This window comes from Bubalus kerabau, chromosome 20, assembly GCF_029407905.1.
Source record: "Bubalus kerabau isolate K-KA32 ecotype Philippines breed swamp buffalo chromosome 20, PCC_UOA_SB_1v2, whole genome shotgun sequence".
Classification (NCBI taxonomy): domain Eukaryota; kingdom Metazoa; phylum Chordata; class Mammalia; order Artiodactyla; family Bovidae; genus Bubalus; species Bubalus kerabau.
In genome coordinates, this window is record NC_073643.1 from 54,284,304 (window position 1) to 54,311,686 (window position 27,383).

The 27,383-nt window shown below is 51.3% G+C and overlaps 1 protein-coding gene across 1 annotated transcript in view; it reads left to right on the forward strand.

Annotated features, from left to right (window-relative positions):
• The first annotated feature begins 214 nt into the window (after window positions 1–214).
• The window catches only part of CCDC12 (coiled-coil domain containing 12), a 36,442-nt gene continuing 9,273 nt past the window's right edge, over window positions 215–27,383 (forward strand). The window contains exon 1 of the mRNA XM_055558490.1: window positions 215–594. Coding sequence (XP_055414465.1) covers window positions 499–594 — 96 coding nt within the window. The 5' untranslated portion in view covers window positions 215–498. The remainder of the gene's footprint in view (window positions 595–27,383) is intronic.

A 27,383-nucleotide genomic window follows, 5' to 3' on the forward strand; every position in this document is an offset into this window, starting at 1 on the left:
AGTCAGGGAAGGCTTCCTGAAAGCATTCGAGCCTTGAAGAATCGAACTGGACAAAGATGGGTCAGTTCAGTTCAGTAGCTCAGTCGTGTCCGACTCTTTGCGACCCTATGGACTGCAGCACGCCAGGCCTCCCTGTCCATCAGCAACTCCCGCAGTTTACTCAGAAAAAAAAGATGGGTCAGCGAATTGCAAAGTGGCGCCTAGGTAAAAACCAGAGAGAGCGATGCGCTCTATCCTCCTTCACTCAGGTCTGGCTGCTCTTGCCGCTTTTTTTTCCTAATTGGCATTGGACGAATCGAGCCTTGGAGCCTTCTTTACCGGCCCCGAAGAGTTCGGAGAGTCGCGAGGGAGGAAGAAGGCGGGTCCATTGGTTGGCTTTCAGGTCTTCCTGCTCTCCCATTCTCGTCCCTGGATTGGCCGCGAGAGGCTCATCTACACCTTGGGCCTGCGCGCTGAGGGGCGAAAGAAGGTTGGGGGAGGGGGTTGTCTGTGGGCAAGATGGCGGCGACTGCAGCCGGTGTGGGCCGATTAGAGGAAGAGGCGTTACGGCGAAAGGAACGGCTGAAGGCCCTACGGGAGAAAACCGGACGCAAGGTGAGGAATGCCCTGTGAGGGCCGTGGCTGAAGTAACCAACGTTTGGATCCGCCATAGCGACGAGAGGGCAGGGGGCTGCTGGGAAAAGGCAACGGCCGAGGTCACGCATGCGTGCTGTTGGAGCATGCGCACTGCGTCTGTGCCGGCCCAGTCTGTGTGGCTTTGCTAGAGCTTAGTCCTTCGCTGGTGCTGTCGCGCATGCGTAGCCACGGGTAGGGCAGTGGTCGTCGCTCCGCAGTCCCTTTGGCCCCTGTGTTTTCCTTATGGGACTCCAGGGCCACTACGAGTTTCGCATGGTCATTGGTTTAGGCGTGGTTTGTTCGCGTCTGAACACGCTGAGTCTTCCGTTTTCCCATGACCATCCGGCCTGTGTGCCAGAGCGCTCGGAGAACGGCAGTACGGACTGTACTCTGGGCGCCCAGCTGAAAGCCTTGAGTGCAGAAACCGACAAGCAAGATCCATGTCTCGATTAGGGTAGACTTCGGGGAAAGAGGCGGGCGCTTAGTTGTTTACCAGGCTCTTCTTTGGGGCTGGAGTCCTGCTGGTTGCCAGACTTGGAAGCGTTGTTCCTTTGTCTTGTTTGACACCAAAATGGCCTGGTTCTGTTTCTACTTTGTTCATCTCTCGGAAGTAATCGAGGGAAAGGAGAACTCTGAGGCTCACTGCTTCTGTGCGAACCCTGGACCTGTCACTTGGGGTTGTGGGATGTGGGACAAATTGCTTCATCTCCATGAGCCTCGGTTTCTTCATGTCTCCAGTGGAGAGTAACAACCCCTAAACGTTCGTTCTCACTGGGTTATTTACTCTGTTAGATTATCTATATGCAAGAGCCCTGGAGACTGTAGAGTACAGAGGATGGACGTTGTTTATTCTGCTGTGTTTGGATGGGCAAAAACTTTGTCCTCAAGTGTGCAAAATACAAAGGATGTTAAATATCTAGACCTGCAAGGGATTGGGGAAAACAGGGAGGCCATTTTTCAACTTAAAAAAAAAAAAGGCAGGTCCCTTTTGTTTGTTACTTTTCTGCATGGCTCTCTGATGTCCTGCTAGAAAAGAGGAAGGGGAAGTAATAGAGAGTGAAAGCCAGCAGAATTGCCTTCTGTGTTTATCGGCAACTTTTCGGTCCTGTCCAACAGTCAATCTCTGCAAACTTCATGGCCCAGGCATGCTCAGGACCTCAACTTTATTATTATTATTTTTTAGGACCTCAATTTTATAAACAGTAGCTAGTCGACTGGAGCTGTTGGCTTAGATTTAGGGCCCAGAAGATTGGAATTTGGGTTTGAGGGCAGAATACAAAGAACAAAACAGCATCCTGAGTGCCCATTACAATGGGAAGGAGGCCTAGGCTATCAGAAAACTGGCCTTTAAATACACTATATATTTATTTTTGGATGTGCTGGGTCTTTATTGCTGAGTGGGCCTATCTCTAGCAGCAGCGAGCTGGAGCTACTCTGTGGTGCGCAGGGCTTCTCATCGAAGTGGCTTCTCGTTTTGTGGAGCTCTGGGATACAGGCGCAATAGTTGTGGAACCCGGGCTTAAGTTGCTTCGCAGCATGTGGGATCGTCCCAGGTCAGAGGTTGAACCCATGTCTTTTGCATTGGCAGGCTGATTCTTTACCACTGAGCCACCAGGGAAGTCCAAAACTCAGCTTTTAAGAGGGATTCTCTCAATGGGCTGAAAATATGAGCCTATTTTTTCCCTTTGCTTTAAAAAAAAGTTGTGTAGAATATACATAAACACAAAATTTACCATTTTAAGTGTACAAGTCAGTGTCATTAAGGACACTCAGAATGTTATAAAACTATACTACTATTTCCAGCACTTTTTCATCATCCCAAATGGAAATCTGTGCCCATTAAACAGTGTCTCTTTCCCCTGTCTCCCCAGCTCCTGACAACCACCATTCTTTTTCTTTACTATTCTAGGTATCATATAAGTAGAATCATGTAGTACTCGTCTCTCTGTTCAGCAGCTTATTCATTCAGCATAATGTCAGGGTTCATCCATGTTGTAGCATGTGTCAGGATCTGTTAGCAGGCAGTTGGATTGTTTTAGCTGTTGTAAGTATGTAGGGGGTATACAAACATCTATTTGGCTCTCTGTTTTTGCACTTATATCCAGGAGAATTTGGGGATCCTACAGTAATTCTGTGTTTAATTTTTTGAGGAACTGCTGTGTTTCCCATAGCAACCACATCATTTTACATTCCCAACGGCAGTGCTTAAGGATTCTGGTTTCCCCACGTTCTTGCCAACACCTGTTATTTTCTGTTTTGTTGATTATATACATACTAATTGTGGTTATAGTTTTGATTTGCATTTCTCTGATGATTAGTAATATTGAACATCTTCACATCTTCTCATGTGCCTATGGCCATTTGTGTGGTTTTTTTTTTTTTTTTGAGAAGTGTTTATCAATCCTTTCCCCATTTTTTTTTTTTTTCTTTTTGCTATTGCTTTGCTCATTTTTTAATTGGGTTTTGACTGTAGTTGTTGAGTTGTAGGAGTTCTTCATGTGTTCTGGATATTAAGCCTATATCAGGTGATTTGTAAATACTTTCTCCCACTCCCAAGGTTGTATTTTTACTTTCTGATAATGTCTTTTGATGTGCAGAGATTTAAATTTTGATGGTCATTTTCCCTTTTTCTGTTGTTGAGGCTGCTTTTGGTATTGCACCTAATGAACCATTGTCAAATAGAAGATCATGAAGCTTTTCCTCTGTTTTTTTCTAAGAGTTTTATAGTTTTAGCTCTTTCATTTAGGTCTTTGATCCATTTCAAGTTAATGTTTGTATATGGTATAATGTACCTTCTTTTGCATGTGAAGGTCCTGCTTTCCCGGTACCATTTGTTGAAAAGACTGTCCTTTCTCTATTGAATGTTCCTTGTACCCTTGTTGAGAATCATTTCACCATGTATGCAGCAGTTTATTTCCGGGCTCTCTCTCCTGTCCCATTGGTCTGTTGTTTGTCCTTAGGGCTGTATCACACTGTTTTGATTACTGTAGCTTTGTAGTAAGCTTTGAAATCAAGAAGAATGAGTCCTCCAACTTCATTCTCTTTCAAGATTCTTTTGGCTATTTGGGATTCCTTGAGCTTCCATATGAATTTACTTTTATTTTTTCTGTTTGTGCAAAAAGCACCATTGAGATTTTGATAGGGATTGCTCTGAATCCATAGATCATTTTGAGGAGTATTGCCATCCTAACAGTATTGTCTTCCAGTTCAAGAGCAAGGGATGTCTTTATGTTTATTTACATCTTCAGTTCCTCTCAGCAGTGCTCTCTAGTTTATACTGTACAAGTCTTCAGCCTCGTTGGTAAATTGGTATTAGTGTTCCTCAGTATTTTATTCTTTCTCGTGCTGTTGTAAATAGGGTTGTTGTCTTAAATTCCTTTCAGGTTGCTCATTGACAGAAGTGCTGCTGATTTTCATCAGTTGATTTTGTATCCTGGAACTTTGCTGAATTTGTTATTGTTCCTGAGTTTTTTGTTTTTATTTTTATTCTTGTTTGTTTTTATCTGGCTGGGTTGTTTGTCTGTTTTGGTGGACTCTGGGGTTTTCTGCATATAAGATCATGTCATCATTGAACGTCCTTTTTTGGCAGGTCTAGCTAGGAGCTCTTGACTATTCCACTCATATAGGCCTTTTCCCGCTTACAAAGGGAAGTTAGAATTTTTAGTTGATTCTTCAGTTTCCACACAGTGGTGTCAATGGTTCAGCAGTGGTAGGTGATGAAATGTTGTTTGGTTTGTCTGAACATGGGTTCTTAGAGCTAGTACTCCTGTCGTTCAGCAGATGTCTATTGAACACGCACTGTGCACCAGTCATTCAGACGCTGGAGGTGCCACAGTGAACCAAGCACACAGAAGCCTGTGCCCCGGGCAGCTTCCATTTAGCTGGGGGAGCACACGGTCAAGCAAAATGTATCTCGTGTTAGATGGAGATGGTGTTACGAAGAAAAGGAAAGAAGGAAAGAGAGATGGGGCATGGATGGTGCTCCTGTTTTACTTGGTAGCTCTGGCAGTTTAATTTCTTTATTAAAGGCAACAGTATTTTCAGATTTAACATGGTTAATGATACCACCTGCCTGGCTTATCTTATCTGGTGTTGATGACAACCTTGAGAAGAAGGAAGAAGGAGGGCCAATTTGTAGGTAGAAGCACTGAGACCAATAAACATGAGGCGGTTTTATTTGTCAGGTAACGAGGAGGTACCTAAATGAGCGCCGGGGTGAGGAGGGACCACGAGAACGCGGTGGCTGTCTTTACTCACTGAATGGGACTGGTTTCTCTGAGGCAGAGTGGGGAAAGTTGAGAAACCTTCCTATGTATTTTGTGATTCCTTGAGGTTTTATGAATTACATCCCCCCAAAAACAACAGTGGCAAAAGAGTATAGACCTCAATCCAAGCTGCCCACATACCTTAATCTTTTCTGATTAAGACCCTGACTAGTCCTGATTCTGGCCCTTCTTCACACCAGCAAGGATGGGTGTGGCCTTACTTGCCACAGTTCCTTTTCTTTTTTTTTTTTTGATATATTTTTTTATTTTGGTAAAATCTGGGTGACCTAAAATTTGCCATTTAACTGTTTTTCATCGGCATTAAATATATTCACAAGTGTTGTGCAACCATCACCACTATTTCTGCAACGTTTTCATCACTCTAAACAGAAACTCTGCAGCCATTAAGCAATAACTCCCCATTCCTCTCTTACCCCAGCCCTTGTAGCCGCTAACCTACTTTCTGTCTCTCTGAATTTGTCTAATGTAAATATCTCATATAGAAAGGAATCTTTCAGTATTTGTTCTTTTGTATTTGGCTTATTTCACTTAGTGAAATAATGCTTGTAATTCTGGGTCCATCCATTCCAGTATGTAACAGTTTCCTTTTAAAAGCTGAATAATATTCCATTATATACATATATGTATATATGTACACACGCACACTCACCTTATATATATACACACACAACACATTGTTTAGTCATCTGTTCATGGACACCTTTAGACAGTTGTGATTAATACTGCCATTGGTATATTGGTGTACTTTTTGGTGTATAAATCTTTGAGTCCCTGTTTTTAATTCTTCTGAGTATATATCTAAGGAGTGGAATTACTTGTAATTCTGTGTTTAACTTTTTGAGAAACCGCCAAACTACTTCCCACAGCAGCTGTATCATTTTCCACTACCACTCGCAATGCATGAGGGTTCCAACCTCTCTACATACTTGCCAAGACTTGTGATGTTCCTTAAAAAAAAAAAAATTCTAGCTCTCCTGGTAGGTGTGAAGTGGTGTCTCATTGTGGTTTTGGTTTGCATTTCCCTGATGATGATCGCTGTTGAGCACCTTTTTATGATTTTCCATTTGTATATGTTCTTTGGAGAGAAATAGCTATTCATGTCCTTTGCCCGTTTTTAATTGGGTGGTTTGTCTTTCTGCTGTTGAGTTGTGGTTGATTTCTTTACATATTCTGGATATTAAACTGTGGTCAGATATGGGATTTGCAAGTATTTTCTCCCATTCTGTGGGTTGTCTTTTCACTTTATTGGTAGTGTCCGTTGATCCATGACAGTTCTTAAAATTTTGATGAATGCCGATTTATCTTTTCTTACCTTTTGTTACCTGTGGTTTTAGTGTCATATTTAATCTTCACAGTTCTTGAGTGACGTTATTGTTGGGGTAGATGCCTGGGAAAAAGATAGTCAAGAGTCTACAGAGTTAATTTTCCAGCCCACAGTCATTTCCTGTGGGACCTGTGAGTGGGAAGGAAGTACAGCCTGCCTGCTGCTGGCAGATAGGAAGCGAGGGGTCTCCTCACCCAGAGAGGAAGTGGTGCCCCGCTTTTATAGTTCATTCCTCTGATGTGAGGACGAGGCCGCTGTGGGGCAGGCTCCAGGCTTGAGCACTGCCTCAGCCTGTTGGTGGAGAGTGCCTGTCTGCCCCTTAGGGCTGGCTTCCTGCTGGCCCCCTAGACTCAGTGGTACATCCTTCATTGATACCATCTGTGCGCATGGTTTTGCTGGAGGTATCATGGTTTCAGGCATGAGGTTGATTTTCCTCATGGTGTATCTTCTCCCTCACAAGACTGTAAACTCATAATGTAGTGTCGTCTGGAGGTTCCAGTCACAGAGTTTCCGTGTATTATTCAGTAGTAAAGCTCTATCATGGTTGTGCAGCTTGGCAGTTTTCCAGAGTGCTTCCTTGCTATCCCATGTGATGCCACTTATTTGAGAGGGGGCAAGACAAGATGGGGTTCAGAGGTGCTGGGATGCCCAAGGTCATGGAGCCTAAGTAACTCTGCTGGATTCTAGCTCAAGCAAGACCCTCTGCTAGAGGGGGCTTTTATTCAGGGCAGCCTCACTTGTAGCAGCATCCTACAAGTCAGCCAGTCCAGGGTGACAGGTGGAGAGACCACATACAATATTCAGCCGTGCTCCTGGGGTTCCTGGGAAAGCCAAGCTGGGTTCAGAGATGCTTCACGGGAAGGCAGAATGGAACATGAGCTGAGTCGTGATGGATGGGACTGAGGTTGGAGTATTAAAGTAGCTGGAAAGGAATGTTCCAGGGGAGCATTTCAGAGGTGGGGACATCAGGGGCACAGAGAGGCCAGCAGGGGATGCTCCAGAGGGTTTGACAGCACGCAGTTGGCAGGAATGAGGTCTAAAAGTGCCGCTGGGCAGTCTGGTGGCCAAGTTCTACAGGAGCCAGGGCTTCCGGCTGGGAGGGCAGCCAGCCTTCCCCGGGCACATATTTCTGTATTGTAGCATTGGAACCTCGTATCCTGATGCTCATCCAGAGGTTCCAAGCCAGGTGAGTAGGTGAACAGTTCAAGGCTGTCGATTCCGTCCTGGCCACCAGGGCACCTTGAGGCTACTTTCTTCTCTAATCTCATCCTCATCAGCAGCCAGATGGAGGCTTCCAAAAGTGATTCAGTTGGCACAAACATTCGCCCCTTGGCTGTTGGTTCTTCTGACATTTGGCCCGGATTGGACTGTCTCTTTCTGCCCTGAGACTTGGAGACTGGTTGTCTACTCAGCCAGCCCCTCAGGGATTGGGTGTGACCTCAGGCCCAAGGTCTGGCTGTCAGCTTTCAGGTTCAACAGCAGTTCCTGTTTTTCTCTCTAGAGAGAGCAGAGCAGCGCTGTTCAGTGTTCTCCGTACAATCTGTGCCGTCTAGCGCTGCAGCAGCGAGCCACATGTGGTTCTTGAACCCTTGAAATGTGGCTAACATGCGTTAATTTTATTCCATGGGCTTCCCTGTTGGCTCAGTGGAAAAGAATTCACCAGCAATGCAGGAATCGCAGGAAACCCAGGTTTGATCCCTGAGTTTGGAAGATCCCCTGGAGGAGGACATGGCAATCCCACTCCACTATTCTTGTCTGGAGAATCCAATGCACAGAGGAGCCTGCTGGGCTACAGTCCATGGGGTCGCAAAGAGTCAGACACAACTGAAGCGACTTAGCACGAATGCAAATTAATTTATATTTAGACAGCCATCCTTAACATATGACTGCCTTATAGAACAGTGTATTTCTGGAGGGCTTGCTCCATTTCATCCAACTCATAAGAGACTGTATCTCACCTGAACTCCCATTTATTAAGAGCCAAGAGGGAGAGGGCAGGTGGCAACCCAGGTGACCATCATGTCAGCCTCGGGGTCTAGAGTTGGGGCAGAAGGCTTTGAAGTTGTCCGTCTTTGTGGCCAGCGTCTCCAGCCGATGTATATTCCTGACCTTTTGAGTGTGCACCCAGTGGAGTTGAATGCTGACCATTCGGTGGTACAGTTGTGATCTTCACACTCAAGACACGTGCATGTGGAGAGCGGAAGCAGTGCCAAGGCAGAGGGGAGCAAGTTGGAACTCTCTGACTTGGGTGTTGTGGGTAAAGTCCTAGCCAGTGTGGGGTGAGGGCATAAGAGGGAGCTGGAGGGAAGGGCTTGCATGGGTTGTGGGCAGCAGAGGGTGGCAGCAAGCGAGGGATGATGGAGGAGAGACGAGCGAGCTGGGGTGGCAGGGGTAGTCCAACTTGTCCGTGACCTGCTCATCTCTCAGGAAGCTGTCTCTGTCCCCACCCCATGTGACCGCATCCCCATGCCCAGCAGCCTGATTGCTAAGTCACTTGAGGCAGTCATGTCTCCTGGGTTGACAGCCTTTTGCAGGTTGGCAGACCCAACATTTACATGACCGCTTATAGGGTCTCATGACTTGTTCATTCCTGAAGGAGTCCTTTAAGATAGATGTTGATTACTCCCTATTTATTAGGTCAGGAGACCTGGGGCTGTAGGGACCTCTCATGTCTGTGCTTTGTCATGTTGTCAGTCTCGGGTGGTCCCTTAAGCTCTGGCCCTGTGTCCCTCTCCACTCCTCACCCCCTGAAGAAGAGGTCACCTTCCCATCACGTACAGAAATTGCCACCAGGTTTCCTGGAGGGATCCGCAAGACATAGCAGAGAGCGTGTGTTATGTGTGTAGACTGTCCGGTTCAAATCTCAGCTCCACTCATCACCTCTTTCGGATGAGAGCAAATCTTTAAAGCTCTAGACGTCCCTACCTCTGTCTGTAAAATCCAGACCTCGTCAGTAGCCAGGAGCACAGAGAAGGGGTCCAAAAGAGTCCATCTTAAAGTCTTGCACACGGGCCTTTTACCAATGTGGGCGTCTGTCCTGTCTCTACTGCCCTCCTGGAAGCGGGAGGTCAGGTGGTCCTCCAGCCCTCTCTGCTGGGTGACAGTGGGTAGAGCCCACCCTGTTTCCAGCGGAAGCAAAGAGGACATCCTCCTGGTCCCCTGACTTTACTCAGCCCAGCCCTGATTCCTTGAAGGTATCAATAGAATTCATTTTTAGTGCAGAAGGTTTAGATTAACCAAAAAAAGAAAAAGTGAATTTGCAGAGCTGCAACCTCAATGAGGTGTGCAGTGCCCATTCATCCTAAGGACCAATCTTCACTTCCCCACCTCTGCTCAGACCCCGAGGTCTTAGAGTCCAGTGAAAGGGAGAACCTCGTGGGTGAGCGGTTTGGGCTCCCCACACAGACACCTTTTGATGAACCAGTATTGAAACCTTGGATTGAGTTATCCCCTCAGAGGGCCCTGACTTGTTCATTTGTCAAATAAAGGTGTTGAATCAGTCAGAGGTCCTCACACCTACTGGTGCCCCAGGATCACCTGGGGACACAACTTGGCAGTTTCTTCCCTGGCTCCATTTGAAACCTCCTGTTGGGATCTTAGGATAGTGGCTAGAAATCCGAGCATTTTTGAAGTTCCCCTAGATGATTCTGATACGGTATTTATCTGGAAATCCCCGATCACTCCCTGGACATCCCCCCTTGACAAAAGGAAGTGGAACACTCCTTTTCCTGGAGCCCTTCCTAACTGCAGAAACTCTGCAGCCAGCCACCCAACAAGTATTGAGTACCAGCTGTTTGTCAGGCCCTGGGGATCTAACCTGTGAATAAGACTGCCTCCCTGCCTCCAGGGGCTTCCATGGGAGGGGCGGTTAAGGGGTGGGTACGGGCCCTTGTTCCTGAGATAAGTCCAGGGGAGAGTGGTCTTGCAGAGGAAATCAGGAGTCCAGTTTAGGCCACTTTAGTTCTGAGATGACTATTAGACACCTAAGTGGAGATAGACTGTCAGGCAGGCATCTGCTCTGCTGAGAGATTCTTGTGTAGGAGGATTCGAAGCCCTAGACGAGATCCCCTGGGTACCGAGCTTAGACAGCAGAGGGGGTTAGATACTGCCTAACAGTGTATAACTTTATTGCTACTTCTGTCTCGGGTATTCCTTTGGAAAAGGTGTATGGATTCATTACACATTCTAATGTATTATCTATAGATTATAAGATAAAGTCAAGCATGTATCTGCTGATACTTTTCAAGTTGACTTGTCTTTATACTTAGAAATGTCTCTTAATAGTAGGCTTCCCTGATGGCTCAGATAGTAAGGAATCTGTCTGCAGTGCAGGAGACCTGTGTGCGATCCCTGGGTCAGGAGGATCCCCTGGAGAAGGAAATGGCAACCCACTCCAGTATTCTTGCCTGGAGAATTCCATGGACAAAGGAGCCTGGCAGGCTACAGCCCATGGGGTCGCAAAGAGTTGGACACAGCTGAGCGATTATCACTTACTCAACAGTTTTCCAAAGTGCCTACACCATTTTACACTCCCACCAGCAGTGTATGAGAGTTCTTTCCAGTACTTGGTATGGTTAGTCTTTTTCACGTTAGCCTTGCTGATGGAAGTGTAGGGGTATCCCTTTGTGGTTTAAATTTGCATTTTCTTCCTAATAAAATTCTGTATCTTTTCATATATTTATGTGAAGTGCCTGTTTATGCCTTTTATTGGGCTGTTGTTCAGTTGCTCAGTTGTGTCCAGCTCTTTGCGACCCTATGGACTGCAGCATACCAGGCTTCCCTGTTCTTCACTGTCTCCCAGAGTTTGCTCAAACTCATGTCCATTGAATCGATGATGCCATCCATTGGGTTGCCTGGCACTTTTTCCTATTAATTTTGGAGAGTTCTTTATTCCAGTCCTGAGCGGGTCCTTTGTTCTATATTTGTACTATAGCTGTCTCTCTGGATCTGGACTTTTCTTGCTTTTAATCACAGTCTTTGATGAAGAGAAATTCTTCATTTAACACAGGCCAGTTTATGCATTTTTTCCGCTAATGCTTTGTGGCCCATTTAAGGAAATGGCTGCATACTCTGAGTCATGTTGATATTCCCTTGTGTTGTATTCTAAAAGTTTTATTGTTTTAGATTTATTGATTTAGATTTAGTTTTATCACCTTCAGATTGCTGATCCATCTGAAATTTATTTGTACATGGTTTAAAGTAGATGTCAAGATTTTCTCCCCATATGGATATCAGTGACTCAGCACTATTTATTATCCGGCATTTATTTTTTTAGAAAGAAGACTATTTTTCTCTGAATGGTTGGCATGCAGTATCCTTGATAAGACATACTGCTAATCTCCTGCAACTTCTTTTTTTAAAAAATATTTATTTATATGGCTGTGCCAGGTCTTAGATGCAGAACATGGGCTCTTTAGTTGTGACATGTGGGATCTGGTTTCCTGACTAGGGATCAGACCCAGGCCTCCTGCACTGGGAGCAGAGTCTTAGCTTCTGGACCACTAGGGAATTCCCCCGCAGCATCTGATAGTACTTGTAGTTACTATAATAATAGTAGTAGTGACTTTTTTTTTCTTTTTTTTTTCTTTAAATGTTACTGAGTCCCAGTTCATGCCAGCCCCCCAAGAGATAGGCAGCTCCTTGGAGCAGGGACAACTCAGATTTATTTTGACAAGGATTTAGACATTTCATGGCCTGGGCAGTTGTCCTGCGCGTTCTGTGTCCCATAACTGAGCCTGTTGGCTTTGTGCACAAAAAGGGACTTATTTCGGACTCACAAGGAGGGCGGTGGCCTGTCAACTGGCTCCCCAAAGCCACTTAGACTCCATCCACTCTGTCCATACTCTAGAGCAACTGGGGGCTGTTCTGACTAGAAATATGAGTTGCCTCGAACAGTTGCTTCTAGGTCAGTTGTCTAAACTTGGGCTTTGTGTTTTCCATTCACACCTGCTGACCCTTGGAGCAGGATGTGGTTGCTCTGTGGTACTAAGTATTGTAATCCAGGATTGAAATGCGATCTGTGCTATTATTATTATTTTAAAAAATTTGTTTGTTGGAGTCTAGTTAATTTATAATGTTGTGTTAGTTTCAAGTGTACAGCAAAGAAAATCAGTTATGCATAGACATATGTCCACCCTTTTTTAGATCCTTCTCTCATATAGCCCATTACAGAGTATTGAGTGGAGTTCCTGTGCTATAGAGTAGGTCCTTATTAGTTACCTATTTTATATATAGTAGTAATGTGTATGGGTTTCTCTGGTAGCTCAGCTGGTAAAGAACCCCACTTGCAATGCAGGAGACCCCTGTTCAATTCCTGGGTCGGAAAGATCTCCTGGAAAAGGGATAGGCTACTCACTCCAGTATGCTTGGGCTTCCCTGATGGCTCAGATGGTAGAAATCTGCCTGCAGTGCAGGAGACCTGGGTTCAATCCCTGAGTCTGGAAGATGCCCTGGAGGAGAGCATGGCAACCCACTCCAGTATTCTTGCCTGGAGAATCCCCACGGTCAGAGGAGCCTGGCGGGCTGCAGTCCATGGGGTCGCAGGGTTGGACGTGACCGAGCGACTAAGCACAACACAGCAGTAATGTGTGTGCGTCAGTCCCGTTTTCCCAGTGCGTCTCTTTCCCCCTTTTCCCTCTGTGTTCTTGTTTCAGGAGAAGATATGCCCCATGTTTCATCCTGGGATACTGAAGAATACCTCCCCCCAACACACACCCTCATATTTTCCCACCCCCCAGATACCCCCAACTCACCTCCACATACACACAACAGTATACCCCCAAACCTCCCACCCCCGTTGACTCCCTTGCATCATTGCACCACACACCTCCTCACACACCCCCAGCCCCCTACCCACACACCTCCCCACACACCCCAAACAGCAACCCGCCAGACTACGCCCACACCTCCTGTACTCCCAACCCTCAGTCCCCTCATCCCACCCCTGTACGCATCCCATAACTCCCCAAAGCACACACGCCCCACACCCCACGCCCTCAACACTGCCCTCCCCCCAGCACACACAACCCTGAACAGCTGGGAGGACTCGCGTGTCTAGCTTCTAAGCCCCCGCAGAGATTTGGGAGACCCCGTGGTGGAGCTCGCTGTGGCTAGGGGTCACGGTTGGCCCTGCTTCCTCCAGGGCCCTTCCCTCACTGCTGGGCTGCCTGTCTTCTCCCTGGTTTTGTTTTGGAAGGAAGCAACAGCTTGTACTCTTGAAAGAATTCCTAGAGGAGAAACAGTTGCTGTGGTAACGACGCCCAGTAGGGAGTAAAATCTACACTCCAGGGCTGTATTGACTCCAGGCTCTCAAGAGCTGCTCTGTCTAGAAAAAGTGCGAGTGGCTGTCCTTTCAAGGACAGCACTCCGTCTCCCCCCACACCAACCCACCTCTCCTCGTGTTCAGGGCAGGGCTGCACTCAGGGTCTGGCAGGGCGATCTGAATGCTAAAGAAGAAGCGTGTGTGTGTGTGTGCGCGCACGCGCGCGCATGCACCATCTGAATACTAAATAAGAGAGAGAGAGAGAGAGTGTGTGTGTGAGTGTGACAGCTGGAGAGGCAGTTCTCCGCTGACAGCAGAGCCTTCCTGCCCTGGGTCCAGGAGTCCTTGCGAGCCAGGCTCTCTGGGGTGAGCAGCAAGTTTCCAAGCCCTCTCCTCACTCCTGCTGAGGAATGCCGGCTGTGTGTTGGGCCTGTGATGGGGGCCAATGTCAGCGAGGCTGGGCCCAGTGGGGCGATGAACCTGTGCACACCGGTTGCAATCCTGCTGACTGGCGTGCACTGTCCTAGGGCCGGAGTGTGTGTTGGGGGGTGCCCCGACAGAACTGTGCAGGCTTGCAGGAGGGGTGAGCTGTGTGGAGGAGGGAGTCCTGGACCCAGTGTGAATCTCCTGTATCTTACTGGCTGGCCTGTGGGTCACATCTTCATTTGGGCTCTGTGCTCCAGGTGGCCTAACTCCGACCTGGTGGATGTGCTGCAAAAACCCTTGAGGAGGGGTGTGAGGGGCTGGCTGTCTGGAACCCTGGGAGAAGGAGGGTGGGGTTGGAGCAGAATAGGCCAGTGGGAAGGTGTCTGACTTCAGGGAGACCGCCTGTGGAAGCCCCCGCCCCAGCAACCCCACACACTGCGGCTGGCTTTTCTGACCTGGACTCACATCCCCTACACGCATGATGGAGCTGCCCTTCTAAACCATGGTCAGCTCAAGGGCAAAGCCTAGGTTCTCCTCGGGATGAAGGGAGGGGAGGGGAGAGGTGTGCGTGTGGGGTCAGTCATGTGCCCCTTTTCAGCGATGGGGTGAGGGGAGCAGGCCTCACTTGGGTGATGGAATTTCAGGGGCCTCGTGCTCAGGATGCAGGTGAGAGCGTGCGGCCCCATTGTCATCATCGTCGTGGTCGGCGCCTACTGTTCATGGTGCGGCCACAGCAGAGAGCTCCACACGTCACAGACGCTCCCTCATTTAACACCCCTCTGCACTTTTGGAAAGTGCTGCTCAGAGAGGCCCACGAACTCAGAGGAGTCCCACAGCTCTGCTTCCTTGTGCGGTTCAGCTTCTCAACCTTTCAGCCCAGCACACGGTTAAAAGAAAAACTGCTTTGCTTCCAGAGGAAATATGTGTAGGTGGAAACCGAAAGACCTTGTTCAAGCAATTTTTTCCCCCACAAATAAATGTGCCACTTCTGGCTTGTAGTTTAAATTTGGTTTTAATGAGGACTTTATCACTTGGAGATTACACCAGAGAGGAGACAGCTGTCTTCCCTGTACTTCCCAGACTGTGACACTCTGAGAAGCAGCTGATCAGAGGTTAAAATAGCTTCTAGTCTCCTAGGAGCTTCAGCGCACTTTGTTGCTCTGTAAACCACTGACTAGCCTGGGAGTTGACTTGTCAAGAATTTGCTGTTTGAACTGGGGTGCCAGAGTGGGGGCCCTGCACATTTCAGGCTCAGCTCCAGGTTGGGATGAAGGGATAGTGAGAGGAACCCAGGTGAGACCCCTGGCTTGCCTGCATCTGCCATCGGCCTTTGTGGTGGACCTGGTAGGATTCTGGAAACACATCCACAGAACACTTTACATCCCGAGCCCAGCTGCTCCATTTGCAAACTGGGCCTCAGGACCTTTGCCTGGCTTGTATCCAGGGCCTCCCTGTGGATCAGATGAGTTAGGGTATTTAAGAAACTTGGAATGCTTAAAGTGATGTTCATGATGTGTTGTTGTGCTGTTCTTACATGTGGTCACATGAAGCCAGGGTACTTAATTGCAAGCAACAGAAATCTGTTCTGGCTGGTTAGTTCATTAAAGAAAAGAGAGCATACCTTGGAGATAGGCAGTCAGAAAGAAGCCCAGCGTTTCACAGGAAAAGGGCTTGCCCTCAAATGTCTGGACACTGCAGCTTGCTTGCTGCCGGCTCTTCCAGAGAGAAGTCTTGTTTGCTGGCCCCTCTCCCTGCTGGGACAGCGAGTAGTGGGCACTTTCAGCTTCTAGAGCATGAAGCTGGCTCGTCCTCTCCCAGGACTCCACATGGAGCCTTCCCAAGTAAGGGAAGGGTTTGGGTGGGCACTGGGCAGCCCATAGAATGACCTGGGAATTCAAGTTCCAGTCACCTTCTTGCGTGGCTCCAGGCAACGTGATAAAATAGACAACGTACCAGTCTGATTGAAATCAAGAGACCCCAGGTCTAGACCAGCCCAGCTCTTGGCCTTCTCATGCTGCGCTCTGCCTGGGTCTCTCGTGGCCCGTGTTTATGTTGTATGAGAGATTTCTCTATTTCTTCTCATCCTGTCTACTCTGATGCAGAGCCCACCCCGGTGACCACAGTAAGCCCTCAGGCAGCTTGGGGTGGCCTCATACAGGTCACTTCCCCCGCTGGTCAGCCTCTTTGAGAGGAGGGATGTGGTCTGACTCAGAGGCTCCTCAGCTGGGGCCATTCACTGGAATTGTGACCCCAGAGTGGGCCAGCTCTTGAAACATGCAGATTCCTGGGTCTTACCCTGCAAGATTCTGATTGAACGCGTGCCCTGGGCCTCTGGATGTAGTTCTTGTTGGACCGGGTGCTCCCTGAGGTCTTTGCAGGCCTAGAGTTGGTGGCTTTGTTACTTTTCTCATTCGGTAATGGACGTGGTCAGCCTTCGGTGGCTCCTGTGCGAAAAGCACTCCCAAGCCTTGAGGCTGTTTATTTGAAAGAGTTTTGGGGGCGTCCTGCAATCAGACACCTCTGTTTAAATGCTGACCTGTCTTTTATTAGCTGCGAACTGTTGAGTAAGCTCCTTAGCTGTTCTGAACCTCGTCGGCGTTGTCTGGATGGGATGATAATGCCTGACCCCAGGGGTGGCTGTGGGGGCCAGAGGCCCCGTGTGCATGGATGAAGCGTGGGCAGCTGTGTGAGCACAGCCTGGCACCATGCGGCTGGCAGGGGCTGTCCCTCCAGACATACCCAGGGGGCAGCTGCCATCTGCCAGCCTTTTTGACCCATTCCTGGCTTGTTTTTCCCGTGGCCTCAACCAGTGACCGCTGCCCTTTCCTTTCTGGCCCTTCCCGAATGTTCTTTATGAATACCCCCATCACATTGTTGCCCCCTGCCTGTCCTCGACTACTCGCTGGTTTCACGCTGCTTGTGGATGAAGTCTGTAGCCCCCGGGGCAGGCCTTTCCCTGCCGGTTCCTCCTCCAAGGGCACCGTGGGGGTCTCTGCCCGCCCCTCGGACACAGGGCCCAGCCTCACACGCCCACTATTTCCAGTAACTCTGGCACTCCCTGCGCTGCCCTGCCTGCTCTGCTTAGACTGACTGTCCCTCCAGGTCAGCTTGAATTTCATCTTCCGCCCAGCTGTTAGTCACCCCACATTCCCATGGCTCTGCGGGAACTCTCCATTCACCTGTCTGCTTCCTCTTTCACCTGCCCCTCAGCTCCCTGAGGGCAGCAAGTCATGTCTTAGTCACCTCTGCCAGGTTACAGGACTCAGGGCACTACATAAACATCAGAACGACAAATTGAAGCAGTTCAATGGGCTCGTGATCTGGGAGTTGGCTCGGCTGAGATTTTCCCGGAAGAAAAGCAGGAGTTTGGGAGGAGTTCAGGGGAGAAGGCGATGGCACCCGACTCCAGTACTCTTGCCTGGAAAATCCCATGGGCGGAGGAGCCTGGTAGGCTGCAGTCCATGGGGTCATGAAGAGTCTGACACGGCTGAGCGACTTCCCTTTCACTTTTCACTTTCATGCATTGGAGAAGGAAATGGCAACCCACTCCAGTGTTCTTGCCTGGAGAATCCCAGGGACGGGGGAACCTGGTGGGCTGCCGTCTCTGGGGTCACACAGAGTCGGACATGACTGAAGCGACTTAGCAGCAGCAGCAGGGGCTTATTTAAAAGTCTGCGGGCGGCAGCCATGCCAGCAAGATCAACCTCACGGTGTGTGAAGTCTAGTGAGTCTGTTGCTCAGGCATGGAGTGGGCTTGCTTTGACTGCTGTGCGCATGAAGAGCTGCTCGTTTTAGGGGGTCACAGGCTTGTAAAAAGCCAGCCACGTGACATTGGTAACAGGAGCCCTGATGTTGTCCTGTTGGTGGCCTTTGGGAGAACCATTTGGGGGCACCACCGTTGGTGTGAACGGGCATGTGTGCTTAGGTGTCTGGGGGAGGTGGGACAGTGTCATTTCAGGGGCCACTCCCGGTTTTCAGGCCCTGTTTCCATGGAATCCAGGATGGTGAACACACAGGAGATAGGCACCCTTGGGCCTCCGTCCAGGACTCCGCTTCAGAGCCCCACCCACCAGCCAGAGTTCAAGTGCAGACGCTGTTTGTTCTCCAGCCTGGCGGACCTGGAGAGGGTCAGACACCATAGGGTTCCGGGGGGCTGTTCCATTCCCAACAGCTGATCGGCTGGGCCTGGTGACTCTGACTGTCCCCTGTTGCCAGTCCCGCAGAGCCGCATGTGGCTGTCCCATCCCCGGGCAGGGGGCCTTTGGGGACCTTAACATTTGCCATTGGGATTCGCTTGCTCTGGCTTTAGCTGTGAGCCTCGCACTGTGAGGAAGTCCCGGGGGCTGTGAGTTCTGCTTTGTGGCGGGGGAGGCGTTTTCCCCCTCCCTCCAAAAAAGGGAAATGGTGGGGCCAGGGAGGGGAGGGGGGTGACCTCATGGATCACCACCTGTTAACTTCGTAACTGAAATCTTCAGGCTGATTATTCACAGGGAGACGTTAGGCCTGATTGGAGGCGCTCGGCCTGCAGCCTGGCTGCTGGTTGGACCGCCGGGCCCTGTCCCTAGGTGCTTAGGGCCCCTGGTATGTGCAGGCCTCCATCTGCCCTCCTCTCTCCCCAGCAGTGCTGGGGGTTTTGTTTTTGTTTTCAGCTTGAGAAAGGTCATTAAACCCTGATCAGGCTGGGTCGGGCCTGAGGGCTACCTATGGTTCCCTGCTGGTCCGCTGGGGCAGGTGAAGGTCAGGAGAGTCCAGGGTGAGAGCACAGGCCAGACAGGGAGCTGCAGGCAGCCGGGCTCCTCCGGTTGCTTATGTCTTTAAGTCATTTCGTAAGTCATTTGACAACAGTAGGAAAGGAAACGGAGGAAGCACTGCCCACAGCCTTGTCGTGTGACCATCCCGCGTCGGTGTCGCCATGGCTTCGCTCACGCTCACGTGTGTGGCTCCACGCCCCCCGCATCCTGTCCTGTCTCACGGTGATGCCCGCTAGGTCGCTACGCCAGTGACCGACTGGCGGGGGGGCGCGAGCCGCTGGCCTGCCTCCCTGCGCCCGCAGGTCACAGCCTCCTCCGAGCCCCACTGCTCCGTATCACGAGAGACACAGTGGGGAGCACCTCTGTGTACATCACCGTTCCGTCTCCCGTGGTGCTTTCCTGGGACGGGAGTTCCTGGCCCAGAAACGGCCGTACCTGGGACTCCTCGTGGTTTGCTTGTGTTTCCCAGAGATGACACCAGGAAGGGATGTCAGCCCTGTGATGTGAGGCGGAGTGACGTTAGACGCCAGTGAGACCCTCTGAGTGTTTGAGGTGGGCGGAAGGAGGGTCAGAGCCGAGGTTCTGTGGAGACCCCGAGGCTGAAGGCCCACCCTCCCCTTGGGGCGCCGGCAAGCCCGAGCAGCAGGACTCCGGGTGAGTTACTTCACAGCAACATCCCCGGGCCTCCAACTTTCTTATCTGTGAGAGGAGAAAGCAGTGCTGACCGTACTATGTTTTTATGCTGATGAAGTAAATAATGTTATCTCCATTCATTGAATAGTCAGTTGCCTGGCATCCTGTTATGACTGCTAGGAGATACAGTAGAACAGAGGTGAAGAACAGCTGGGTCCCGCCCTCCCCAGAGCTCACCTGCTATTGGGAAGCCTTCTAATGTTGTGTGGAACCTTGTTATATTCAATCCTTCCCACTCTCTTAGGAAGTGGGCACGGTTGGGATTTATTTGCCCTCATTCTCCAGGAAAGAAGAGGTGCAGATAATTGACAGAGGGGGAGGGTAGGACAGACAGCTAAGGGGTGAACAAGCAGATGTGTTGGTAGAAGGAACCATGTATGTAGCAGCAGGGAACCAGCTTCCAGTTGTCTGTCTGTCTCAAACTGACGGAAAGACCTTGGGGTCTGACACGCACAGAGACCTGTGTTAGGTGTCACCAGGCCTCAGACCCTGCATCCTTGGAGGCAAGGATAGTGATGCCTGGTGCATGAGTGCAGTTTGGCGGCCCAGACCACGTGGGGAGGAGAGCCTTGTCTGTCAGGGGGTGAATTAACATGTGCATCCTGCCCCCCACCCCAGGTTGCCCATTCATTCATTCTCCATTGTCACCTGCTGCCATGTGTCAGGTGCTGGGGAACAGTGATGGGCAAGCCTTTTGTAGCTTAATCTAGGAAGACAGATGACAAACAAAATCTCAAATAGGCAAATCAAGGTAAAATTAAATGTCTGGGACAGTTATCACTTGATGGCCTTCCTGGGAAGAACGCCCTTCTGCTAAAAAGGGGTGTAACCTTCAGCCTGCCCACAGCCGGGGGAGACAGTGCCGCAACCTACCAACTGTCTTCCAGCTGCCGTGGAGCTCTGTGGTGGATGCAGAAAGAGGTTTCTGTAGGGAAGCCTCACAGATGTGGTGTCTGCTCTCCCAGCCTGGGGCCCCTGAGGGAATCAGACAGGCCATTCTTCATTTGAGTCTCAATTTTCAAAATGAACAGTTGGTCACTTACAGAAACTTGGCAGAAAATAAAGAAGCACTATCAGCAAAGGATACCGAGGGCGCAGGGAAGTGGGTGGTGGCGGGGAAAGGAGAGGATACGCCTGGTTCTCCAGGCCCCGCCGCTGATGGAGGGCAGGGCTCAGGACATCCCAGGATGCCAGCGGTTCTCTCCCACACTGGGTATCTTGTAGCGTTCTGCCCCAGATGGCGGATCCCGAGTTAGTGTCTTTAATCCTCAAACACCCTGGGACAGAGCACCAGCCCCACTTTAACGGAGTGGGGAGAGCCTCTAGCGGAGGCTCGGAGAGGTCCTTTAGGTGCCCATGGTCTCACCACCAGTAAGCGATGGAGAGGGATTTTCTGACCACTGGTCTGTCCAGCCCTGCTGCCCGGCTTCCTGCGGACCACAGTGCATCCAGCCTCCGGGGGGCCGGGCAGGAGCTGGGAGCCTTGCCTCCCTGCGCAGGGGAACTGGTCCAGGCTGGCTGTGTGTGAAGGAAAGGAGGGGTTCGTCTTTGCTCTGCCCTCAGTGTTACGTCCCAGTGGCTTTCCTGCAGGGGCCGTGGGAGGGTCCTTGTTAACCCTCTGCACACTCAGGGTGCTCGTCCCCTCTGCTGCCCTCCTCCCAGCCCCAATTTCACTCAGCCTTTAAAGTGCAAGAAAAGTGGGGGACTTCCCTGATGGGCCAGTGGTTGAGATTCCACACTTACACTGCAGGGGACACGGGTTCGATCCCTGGTTCAGGAACTAAGATCCCAAATGCCACAGGGCCCCCCAAAAAAAAGAAAACAAGAGAGAAAGGTGGTATTTCCTTTGGCAAGCCTCCTCAGATACCTCAGGTGCCACCCAAAGAAGCCCCTGTGACCTTTCCTTTCCTCCTCTGGGCCACCGCCCCGCTGAGAATCTGAAGCACTGTGGATTCTTCCTCTGGAAAAACGAGCCTTTGCACAGCGGGCCTGCGTGTGTGTCTGATCATGAGATCCTGCCCGTGGACCCAGGCTGAGTGCCCACATTGGTCTGTGAACAGCCGGTACCTACTGGTTCTTTTTTTTCCTTCTTGGCACCCAGTGTGGACTGCCTAGCAGAAGGGAGCCAGTCAGTATTTCTTGACTGGTAGACTGCTGGACAAAGGTCTGTATAGTCAAGGCTATGGTCTTCTCAGTGGTCATATATGGTTGTGAGACGTGGACCGTAAAGAAGGCAGAACACCAAAGAATTGATGCCTTTGAACTGTGGGGCTGGAAGAGGCTCCTAAAAGTCCCTTAGACAGCGCAGAGATCAAACCAGTCAATCCTAAAGGAAATCAGTCCTGAATATTCACTGGAAGGACTAATGCTGAAGCTGACGCTCCAGTATTTTGGTCATCTGATGCGAACAGATAACTCATTAGAAAAGTCCCTGATGCTGGGAAAGATTGAGGGTAGAAGAAGAGGGTGTCAGAGGGTGAGAAGGCTGGACGGCGTCCCCGATACAATGAACATCAACTTGGGCAAACTCCGGGAGATGGTGATGGACAGGGAGGCCTGGCGCGCTGCAGCCCATGGGGTCACAGAGAGCTGGACACGGCTGGGCGACTAAACCACAACAACAGACTGCTGGAGGACATGCCGCCTCCTTTGAGCGTGACTAGTTCCCCGTTTGCACTTGTGACCAGAATAGGACCAGACTTGGCTTGGGGCCACCTCCCCACGCTTCTCTGCCACATGCAGGATGCCAGCGGTCGTCCAGGGCAAGGCTGTGCGCTGGAACCTCGGCCTGTGTCTGCGCCGACCATTGTCAGAGTCCAGGCATCGGGCCTCAACCCTGGACAGCCTGAAAGCCGCCGCACCCTTTCTCTTTGTCCCCTCAGCCCTGGCACCGTTTTTGTCTCAGGCGCCTTCATTCTCCCCCTGGTCAGGACCTCAGTCGTCTCTGACTCCTCCCGCTTCAGGCACCCCCTTGTTCTGTCTCTCCCCCACCCCACCCGCTCTGGCCCTGACCTAGTTCCGGGCTCTTATCGGCAGCCTTATCTCCCGCTCCCTTTCTGTCCTCCCAGCCCTCCGCTCCCCGTAGCTTTGTTCTCTCCGCTCACAAGCCTTTAGAGAATGTCCGCACCCTTAAAAGCTTGGGCGGCTCTGGGGCCGTTAGTCCCCACCCTCCCCTGCTGACCTCTGATTCCTGGTGGAGCCCTGAACCAAGGGGAACAGGAGATCTGTCCCCCCTATGCCCGTTGTCTGACACGCCTTCTGACATGTTTGTGAAGCAGACATTTTAATGCTCTGGGGACTGCAGAGAATGGCTGGTGGAGACAGTGCAAGTGAACAGTCCTCATAACCTCCGCAGGTGCCAGCAGTCTGGGCCTGTGGCTTCTCCGCAGCTCTTCCCTTCCTGCCCTCAGGGTCTGCTGACTTGCCACCCAAGCTGCAGGCCTTCCTCTTTCTTCCCTGATCTTTTCTTTTTTATAACAGGGCCATGATGTTGGTGTGATCATCACACTTCATAGATGAGAAAATCCAGACCAGAGAGGTTGAATGACTTGCCCAAGGTCACACAGCAAGGTGAAATCAAAGCCATGAGGTGTGCCTTCTGTAGGCGGTGTCAGGCCCAAGGGTAAGACAAGCATCTGCCTTCAGGGATCTCCCTGTCTCCTGGGCAGACAGTGGGCACAGAGGCCAGGTGGTCCTAGCAGCAGGCTGAGTGCCAGGGCCCAGAGTCAGGGCCCCTGCAGCCCACGAATATCACTGCCCACGAAACTCGGACCCTCCTGCCCACTCCGTTCCCCATCTCTGGGCAGTAGAGGGCTGTGCAGCGTCTATGTCCAGGCATGGTGGCTCTTATCACTGGCTCCGCAGGATGAGTCAGACTCTGGGTGACTACCCTACCCTCAAGTGCCCTTGGCACACAGCTCCTGCTGCAGCTGCCCCTGACAGGAAGTCCCTGTGCCTTCCCCCAGGGTGCCCTGGCTCTGAAGATGTGTGGCAGGGTGGTGCAGTGGAACATGCCACATTCACCCTCCACGTTGTCAGTCCCCTTCTGCTCCCCAATCCTGGCATCTGGGCCCGTCTCTCTGTGACTTTTCCCCACCCTGGGCCAAGTCGGGGCTGGAACGGCTCAAACCTGGGCCCCTTTCCCCTCTTCCTAGGGGACTAAGGTTTGCGCCTATTTTCTTTCTCTCTTTTAAATTTATCTGCACCACATGCCATATGGGATTTTAGTCCCTCAATCAGGGATGGCCCCCAAATTAAGAACAACCCCCCCAAAGCACCAAGTCTGAACGTATCCCCAAATTGATAAATCTCTAGCTGGTCTAATAAGGAAAGAGAAAAAAATGCAAATTATCAGTATCAGTGGATATCACCACAGATCCTGCAGACATTAAAAGGATAATAAGAGGATATTATAAGTGACTTTGGCCAGTAATTTCAGTATAAATGGAAATTTCCTTGATAGACACTATATAATAAGATTGACTCAAGAAGAAAGAGGAAATCTAATGAGCCTCTTACCTAAAACCTCACAAAGGAAAACTTCAGGCCAAGATGAATTCTTATCATATGTGTAAAGAAAAAATAACACAAATCTTGCACAACACTAATTTTATTTGTAAAAGTGTTGTTCCTGGCAAAAGGATTTCAAGCGTTATGAAACAGGTTAGTCAGGCTCCGTTTGGGGCAGGGCTGTTTTTGAGAACCCCTGAAGTCCTGCCTCCGCGGCACCTTCCTCCTGTGGGCTCTGAGGAGGGTGAGAGCAGGGATGGGGCTCTCGTGTGGAAACCTGGGCTGGGGTCAGAAATGTGGGGCATCTCCAGGAACGGACTGGTGGGCTGTGGGGAGGACCCCGGACCAGGCCAGGACTTCCCTGCCCTGAGCCACTGGTGTTTTAAGAATTTGGCTCTTCTGGAGTTGGTGAGGAGAGTTGAAGAGTTGGTGAAGTTGGCAAAGAGCTCATGAAGGTGATCTAGTCCCGGCTCTAGGCTATGCCTGGAGGGAGTCCAGGAGACATCCCCCCACTGAGAGGGACTTGAGGAAGGGAGCCAATGATGAGTAGAAATGACCACAGGCCTGTGTCCTGGGCCCAGAGGGGTGACAGAGCCCAGTCACCTCAGAAGGCGGCCTTGAGAAGGTGGCCTTTGAGCTGGTGTCTAGACTGGCCAGAGGGTGGGCCGTCTTTGGGGTTATCAGAATGGACAGGACTTGAGACGAAGGGTCCAGTGTGTGGATGAGGCCAGTGCGGACAGGCTACGGGGAGTGGGCTGGGCCTGGGGAGGCTGCGAGGGGGATGCTGTAGTCCGGAGCTTGTCCGGAGGGTGTGGGGACCAATGAGAGCTTTCAGAAGAGCACACGCTCCATCCATGTGGATGGACAAGGTTCAGAGAGAGGTAGGGGAGGGGGATTAGAAAGACAAGGAGGAAACGCAGCAGGCCGCGGTGTTCTCCAAAGCGGAGGGGATGTAGCTGTGGGCTTGGCTGCGGTGGGGACCATGGGCGCAGGGTAGAACATGGGGTTGGAAGGAGGGGAAAGGGTGGGGTTTGGGGAAGGTGTGTGTTGGAGGGGCTAGGCGGTGAGTTGGATTTAAGGGTCTGGGGGGCGGTGAGGAGTCTCCAGATCCCCTGGGATGCCGTGCACCCTGGGCCGTCTGCCTGCACACCCTTGGGTGTCCTCCAGGGCGTGGACGTTGGCCCAGCTGGCTGTGACTGGTCTGATCTCACAAGGCCAGGTCTGATCTGCGGGGGGAGCATGGCAGAAGTGACCGAGGCCAGAGCTGTTTTTAGAAAGTGAGTGCCTCTCCCATCTCCTTGGCAGGATTGCAGGGCTGGGTTCAGGAAGACCTTGACCCAGACCCGCAGCCAGCGCTGACACGTTCTGTGACCCCAAGCCAGTCTTTCCTTTCCCTAAGGGCCATTTGTCAGCTTCCCCCATGGGTTGAACTGAGGGCTTAAAAGGCGGCAGTCCCGAATCCTTCAGATCTGAGGGTCTTCAAGAGTCTCTCGGGCTGGGTGGACCATGAGGCTGGTCAGTGCCTCCTATCACCCTGCCTAGCAGTGTGAGCGTTGTGAGCCAGGCCAGGGTCTCCCCCAAGCCACACCCTTCTCATGGACGCTCACCGTGCTACCCGAGTTGCCTTGAATGGCCACTGCAGCGCACCTTCGTGTGGCCTGCTCACTTGTTCACCCGCTCCCAGCCCCCACACACACATGGGTACCATTCCTGAGCCCCTGCTCTCACATGGACCCTGCCCTCCCGACTACAGGGGGCTTCCCTGACCTCCGCAGCCCGCACCACTGCCGCAGCCGCCCACCAGACTGCGGGGCGTTTTCTGTAAATGTCATTTAAGATCGTTGGGTGTTTTCTCACTTATTAATGAGTAACTTGGCCTTTGCCGAGACACTTGAGCATCTCCGGGACCCCGGGAGGGTGGTGACAGACACGCTGCTGAGTTTGTTCTTGCTCAGGGCTGGGAAACAGGCATGGGATTTGCAAAGGACTGGCTCCCAAAGGCTGTTCCCGCAGCCCCCACCCTTTGCCCCGAGCTGGCCCAGGTTAGCAGAGCCCGCGGGTAAAGAGGTCTTGCTGGGGGCTTGCCCACCAGCCCCCTTGAGGGGCAAGCTGGGCCTTTGCTGTTCTCTCCTCTGTCCTTGCTGCCGGGTGTGTGTATCATCACCTTGTCCCCTGAGGCAGGCCCCCTGGCCATCTGGGAGTCCATTGGCTGCAACTAGGAAGGAGTTTGAATGTCCTGGCTTCTGACTTGTGTGCGTGTGTTCTTCTTTCAGTTACGTCCGACTCTTTGCAGCCCTTTGGACTGTAAGCCACCAGGCTCTGCTGCCTTGTGTAATCACTAGCATTTGTCAGGGAGGGGTGTCCGCAGGCGGGAAGCCACACGGGGAACCCTGACTTCTGTTTTAATTAAGAGTTTATACTCTGCTCTCCCATCTCTTTCACCATCACCAAATCTGCCTCTGCCTCTGCACCTCCCTTCCCAGCCTCGTCAGCAGGCTTCTGGGAAAGGCCTCTGGTCCTTCCGCCTGTAGTTCCCACAGTCTCCTCTGGCTTCTGTTGCCTAAGAACCCTGGCCAGAGCCCTGTGTGACCGCCCCCCACCCCCCCCACCTTGACAACCTCACCTGTGTGTATGTGCTCCAACCACCTGTGTGTTCTTCAGACCACACCCGCTCTTTGCTCAAGCTTGTTCCCCTCTGGGAATGCCCTTCCTGCTCCTATCTCCCCATCCTATGACACCTGCATCCTGCCCACCCCTCAGTAGGAAGGTAGGAAGCCCCCCCACCCACCCACCCCACAAACCCATGTTGACCTCACTCAGGTAGCTGCTGTCATTCATTCCTGCCGCCTCCTCCCCAGGAGACTGAGCCACCCGGGTTGAGAGCCAGGTCAGCATCTTGCCCTGTTCACATCGCAGAAACCTTTCTCTGGGCCAGACCTCCCAGCCGGGGTTGGTGGCACAGTCTGGTTGCTCCCAGGGTCTCCACGACAAACACTGGCAGGAAGTGACTCATAATGTGAGTGCCACCCTCGGGGAGGCCGTGTCAGTAGCATAAACAAACCTCTAGGAGAGGTGACACGAGCAGCTGTTTTACTTAGACTTTATATGTTCTTATCTCCCTGGCAGCAGGTTCCCCGTGGCAGGGGCTTCCGATCGTCTCCTCGGAACATGCTCCAGAGAGTCAAAGGCAGGTCATGGCTGGTAATCAGGGGCACAGGGACTCCCTCTGGAGGGCCAGCCCTGGTGTGCAGGCAGACCCCCGACAGGGCTGTGTCCCAGGGCCTCTCAGGACAGGCACTGGGGGCGGGGGCCCGCGTATGCGAGAGCATGCTCCGTGTTCACTTGTCTGCGGGCACGTCTGATCCAGCGGCCGTGGTCTCGTGGTAAGGAAGGAGTGGAAACAGCACGGGGTGACTTTCTGCCATGCCCTCGCCGTACCTGGAGAGCAAGCGTACTCCGTCGGGGTTGAGATGAACGTGGCTTCTCTAGACCTGCAGAGAGGCTGGGGAGGATGGTGG